We start from the raw sequence: 6000 nt of genomic DNA, 5'->3' as shown, positions 1-6000 counted from the left end.
AGCAGGTGGGCACACATCTGCTAACTATGGGGGTTCTCGTTCTCTGGGTGGTCCAGGGAAGAGGTTGAAAACACATGCTTAGGAACTCTACTTCACTGTTTCTCCCTGTTTATTTGGCTGTGTGGGTCTGTTCCTAATATTCTGTCATCTTAGTGAGAGTCTCACTTGTTGGACCACCCATTTTCTCTGGTGCCAGGCTCTTCTGCTGTAGACTTGAAGTGTCAATCGCTTGTTAAAAAAAACAGAAAAACAAAACAAAACAAACAAACAAAAACCCCAAAACAAACAACAACAACAAAAACCTTTGTGACCTTTTTACCCTACCTTTTGTCCAGGGCAAGGATGCACTTTCTAGCACCCAGACGTCTAGTCAACGCTGACCAGAAGCAGGGTGCAGGCGGTTCCCTGAAGCCAAGCACCCTCTGCTAAAGCTAGCAGCTACAGGCAGCTCACTTCTCGAGCACCAGCCAAATGTCAATATCACAGCTACATTTTAAAAAAGAGTATAACCTCCTAGAATAAAGGAAAATGAAACAAAACGAAGCCAATAATTATGGACCTAGTGTTGGGTCCCCCTCCCCACCACAGCTGCCTGTCAATCTACCTAGTCAATAATCAAATGTGATTTTCCAAAGAGGTATTGTGGAGAAACCCTCAGAAAACGCCTTTTATACAGTGACACATATCTTAGACCCTCCAGAAATAGCTACTGTCTTTAGCTATAGATGGCTTCCTCTTTGGGTTTTCTTTTGGTTTCTTTGTCAAAGTTAAGTAGGGAGTACACCTGCTTTGTGACTCCAGGCGTGGAGAAGTCCCCCACTGTTCACCCTGGAGTCAGGGTTGAGGTTCGTCAGGAAGCACACTGCAGAGACCCACAAGCACAGATCCATTGGGTACAGTGGCTGCTGGGAGAGGTTGCGGAGCCTGTGGTTCAGGAACTCAGGGAGAAACAGAGAGAGCCTCGGGAACTGGAGCAGACACTTGAGCATCTCAAGGTCCATGACATGTGTACCAAGAGCAGCTCTCTGGTTTCTGGAGAACAGGGCCCAAAGCAAGACAGGCTAGCCCAGCATCACCCAAATGGCACATCTTTGGCCTTCAAGAAGCATCAAGTTGTCCCTGCACAGTTGCCATGACAACCACAGTGCAGAGACTCCTAAAGGCATGGAGAGAGAAGAAGGGAGGTGGAGAAGGCATGTGGTGACTTTTCTGGAAAAGCCCATCTGCTTCTTTCTTCCAGAAAACACTTTGGAGGGGGAAGGAGTAGGTATTGGGGTACAGAAGAGAAGGGGGAGCAGATCTGAAGTAGAGAAAAAGCAGCCTTCTGGCTGCAGGTGCTTCCTTCATTAGGGGAGTCACCAACAAGGACAAGGCAGGGTGGGCCTTGCCAGGTGTTTCGAATAGGAGCCCAAGTGCTGGTTCAGGTAGCCACGTGACCTTGGCCTTTGGAGGACTGCTGTCTGAAGGTGACCACCACGGGCATGGTTAGGATGGCTGGGTTGGGAGGGCCTACTGTCAGCCACAGCAGGATTTCTTCTTGACAGGGGGGCCCACCTGAATGGTGTCCTTCCTCACTGTATCCTCTTGCTCTTTGAGTAACCTTGGCAGTTGGGGGGGGGGGGTCAGGGGAGAAAAAGAGATAGTGTTAGCAGCAGAAAAACAGCTCGGCTGGGGGCTGGCCCTGGGGACCAGCAGCCCTTCCCTGAGCACCAGTGTTTAAAGTCTTCCCTAACAACACAGCTGCATAACTATAGTTGTGAGGACAGAGAGCTTCATGACACCTCCACAGGGAGCCACCCTTGACCATCTTGATGAACCTCTGTCCCTGACAGTATGCTAATCCTTCTCCATGTGACTCCATTGCTCAGGGTCACATGCATTTGCTTAAGGACCAAACTGTGTCTTTATCTTGGTGACTCCACAGCTGCCACAGTAATAAACACATATCTGTTCATTACTGGCTGTCAGCTCTGCAGGATAGCGCCTGTGGCCAGGGCTCCAGGTTAAACACAGGAGGTGAGAGGTGAAAATAACAGGCAAGAGCTTCCTCTGTGCTTTCCAGGCCCTCTCACCTCCTGTGTCTCCTTTGATTTTCATAACCTGTTAGCAGGCAGGGATGGTATGACTGATTTTCTTACAATCCCAATGTAGTCAGTGAGTCAATGGCAGAGAAAGGTCTAGAACTTCCCCCTTAGTATATGCCCTAACCCATAACCCCTCTAATACATAGAAGACTTGTTCTTGAGTCTTAATTACTCAAAGTCAAATATTCAGAGGCCCCAGTATGAGTGCTGAGTGTAACTCAGGCGGCGTTCAGTACTTGTTGGCTGGAGGGATGCACAGAAGCTGGAGTGTTGAAAAGGTCCCCAGTGTGGTTTGGTTTTCCTAATTTTTCGTGTAGACAGGCTCTCAGAGAATGAGTCTTTCTATGTGGCCAGTCCTTTCTGCATGTTGCTGCCTTTCTGAGGGTGCCCTGCTGGCTTCCCTTTTACACAGCCCCAGCTCTCTCTGGTTCCTCACTCTCCAACCCAAGAGCCCATGTTGTAGGCTCCACTTGTTTGCAAGCTGACCCCTGACCCACCAATCCCACTGCAATGTCAGGCAGTGCTAAGGGGGACTTCTGGTGGGACACTTGCAGGTGCATTTTCTGGGCAGATGGCAGCCTCGGAGACTGAAGGAGACTCCAGTAGAGGTGACAGGTAGGGGTGCTTTCCTTCTCTTCAAGGCTGTTTCAGAAGGCTGGCTTTGACTCCCAAAGTTCCCCTACAGAGTATTAGTTATGCCTCACTTAGGGGCTCAGGAAGACAGGAAACGAGGCTCAGATGTGGCCTGAACAAGGAGGGCAGACAGGCATCAGCTGGGTTGACTGCAGCTGGGCTTAGCAGTATGTGTTCCCTCGCTGGGTGCTTTTCCTACCTGGCCAGGTGGAGCAGGGACTCTTTGGTGTTGTGACCCGAATAGGCGCTGCATTCATAGAAGATCAAATTGTTGTCCTGAAATCACAGAGCAGAGAGGGCATGTGGAGGGCACTGGGACTGTGGGAACCAGAGGAAGCCGAAGAGACAGCCCTCTGTCTACAGACAGCCCTGTCTACAGACAGCCCTCTGTCTACCTACAGCCTTGGCTCCTCTCCTGCCCTGGGGGGTTTCAATGGATATGGTTCTATATGGAGCAGACTATAACAACGTTATGGCAACAAGCTAGTGTGGGCCTGTGCTTCACACTTTCTTGGAGCTCTGTCCAGGGTGTGATTGCTTGTTTCAGGTGCACATCAGTCTTTGAAGCAGGCAGAAAGACCAGGGTAGACAACGCTGTTACCATTTTCAAGGCAGGGAAACTGAGTCTAGAGGCAATGTGGCAGGTCTGTTCAAGTCAGGCATCTGATGAACAGAAGGACTCCCCTAAAGCTGCTGTTACAGGACATTGCTCTTCTGTGGACCTTGGACAGATGTCATGGGGCTCCAGTAAGATTATACTCTGGCTGCCCAAGCTGTAAACATAAATATATTGGGCAACTCTCCATCACTCATTAGGCAAAGGTGGTGCTGTGTACATGGGGGCTCTTGACCAAGGACCCCATGTCCATTGGTCACTTCCATTAAGAGGTTGCTTACTTCGTAACAACAGTGCTAATGGAATGGAGCTCTGGTTTAGATGCTCTGCCTTTGGAGGTTGGTGGCTGTGGTGACTGTAGCCAGGTGACTGAAACATTCTGAAGACTAGCTCAGGAGGCTTTGAACTCAGTTCTCTCCATCCACACCCAGAGACCCAGTTCCAGTCTATGCCTTGTGCCCTACATGCTTTATATCTTCCTGTCCACTTTCTGTCCAACACTGACTCTGGAGAAGGCGTTAAGAGAAGCCACTTCAAGGATGGAGATGTAAACAGGCCCAGAACTTAGACCTGGAACACATGATGTACCTTCCAGCTGCAGCTGCTCACTCTGTCTATCACTGCCATACTTGGAATAAATCATTCAGCTCCTATCTCCATATTTATTTACTTTTTACTAATTGAATTTTTTTTTTATAAAAAATGTGGATTAGGGGTCTAGCTCACTTGGTAGAGTCCTGGCCTAGTCTGTATGAAGCCCTGAATGTGAGCCCCAGCACTGCATAAATAGAGCATGCTGGCGCACATCTGTAATCCCAGCACTTGAAGGTAGAAGCAGAAAGATAAGAGTTCAAGGTCAGCCTGGGATAACATGAAACCTTGTCTCAATACAAAAATAGACTTAAAAATGAAAGAGAGAGAACATAAAAGAAAATGGGATAATAATAATAATTCAGGTCTGTATTCTTCAGCTGAAGTATTTTTTATCTAGATTTATTTGGAAATCCGAAGTTTCTAATTACAGAAAGGTAATAAGTATATACTACATATTACATAATACCCTCAGTGGGTCTAGGACAGCACTCTGAAATCAAATATATGAGTATTTCTTCAACGAGACATTTGGATAGTCACTAGAAGTGAGATAAAGTCCATAAATAGCCTCATGGCAGTTCTAGTCAGAATTCCTTCTAGATGGAATACAAAATCAAAACAAACAAACAAAACCCCCTTCTATCATCAAAGCATGTGGATTTCAGAACTGTGGACATGCTCAGTGACCCTGCTCAGACACCCGTCAGAGCCGTCCTCATCCTCTCCTTTGATTCTTACTATCTGTTCTCATCTCAGGCTCTGAGATTAAGTCCTGTTTTGGGTAATGAGTTCAAGAATTGTGAATCACTGGGCGCTGGGCATCCTTCCTCCCAGGCACACAGTTCCATGAAACCAGAGGCAAGAAAGGAGCACAGGGGGAGCCTTTCTGCACCCCCACTTTCCACTGGGCCTACTGATCCCAAAGGTTATTTAGATACTTTCCAGCACCTCCCCTGAGCTTTTCTTCAGATTTCAGCTTTTTCTTATGTCGAAATCATTCTGCAGCAAAGTGGTCCACACTGCTGCCTGGGGGATGGTGAGGTTTTCATCCTCAAGGTGGAGATGCAGATGGTGGGATTCCAGTATCCGAGCAAGATTAGAAGGAACAGTCTCCGGCTTTCTTAGAACTTGTAATTCCATGTTCCACATAAAAGGGTTTAGGACAATTCTCCTACCTGGTGTTCCCTAAACAGCTCTGTCTTATGACCTCACCTCTTTGTAGTTATACATGTTTAGGACTCAAGTCATTCCCCAAGATGCCAAGATACCCAGTTGCTCAATTTCTTCCCTTCAATGGGGCTTCCAGAAGTTCCCACCAAGGCTTGTGAACTTATTCCTGAATACTGGGAGTGGGGTGGGGTGGGGTGGTGGTGGTGTTGTCTGTCCAGAAAGAGAAAAATGTGGGCTTTTTACCTTGGCAAGTTGCTCTCCCAGGCCTCGGGGGACTTCCCGCTCCTTCTCATTGTCAAGTTTATTGCCTAGCAGCAGAACAGGAATTCGGTCTCCCACAGCTTCCTGCAGAACAGATCATCCCTTCACTGAGAGAAGCCTCCCTGGATGATGCCAGACAGCAAGCTCACAGGGCTGCCTGGAAAGCTCCAGGTTCCCTTGAGAGCCCAGCAATGGAGAGTGAGACTCACGTCACCTGAAGGTCTCTGTTCACCATGCTTCTGCACAGTGCTGGGACCTGTCTGTTTCTCCCCTCCCCCACTCCCCATCCATGCAGTGATCTCTCTCTTTTCATCACCCTCTTTGGCTCTTGTATAAAACACATTGACTTCCCACTTGTGCTGAGGAGGAGGTAGCAGGATGGGGGGTGGGGCATTCTTTCTATGACTTTCAGTACCACTGAGAGCTTTGCTAAGTGACCAGACCCAGTCTAACAGGGCAGAACAAACCTAGGAATTCGTCAATGTAGCACGGTTGCTTTGAGGAGAGGTGGCATCTTGAGCCTCTGTGACACATGAACTTCCTGAGGGGACATCCAAATCTGAGACATCGTCAGAGCCAAAGAGCTCCATAACAGTGGTTGTTGTCAGCCTAACTGGGGGAAGACACTAAGGACTCACCCTG

General features: G+C 48.3%; 1 protein-coding gene across 1 annotated transcript in view; it reads right to left on the bottom strand.

The window, feature by feature from the left end:
- Positions 1-1149: 1149 nt before the first annotated feature.
- Cracr2a (calcium release activated channel regulator 2A) overlaps positions 1150-6000 on the bottom strand; it is a 69963-nt gene continuing 65112 nt past the window's right edge. The window contains exons 16-18 of the mRNA XM_036182558.1: positions 5341-5442; positions 2917-2993; positions 1150-1600 (exon numbers count right to left, since the gene is read on the bottom strand). Of these exons, the coding sequence (XP_036038451.1) occupies positions 1516-1600; positions 2917-2993; positions 5341-5442 (264 nt within the window). The 3' untranslated portion in view covers positions 1150-1515. The remainder of the gene's footprint in view (positions 1601-2916; positions 2994-5340; positions 5443-6000) is intronic.

This window comes from Onychomys torridus, chromosome 3, assembly GCF_903995425.1.
Source record: "Onychomys torridus chromosome 3, mOncTor1.1, whole genome shotgun sequence".
Taxonomy (NCBI): Eukaryota; Metazoa; Chordata; class Mammalia; order Rodentia; family Cricetidae; genus Onychomys; species Onychomys torridus.
The sequence above is the reverse complement of the archived record's forward strand: the minus strand, read 5'-3'. Positions and strand labels throughout refer to the sequence as shown.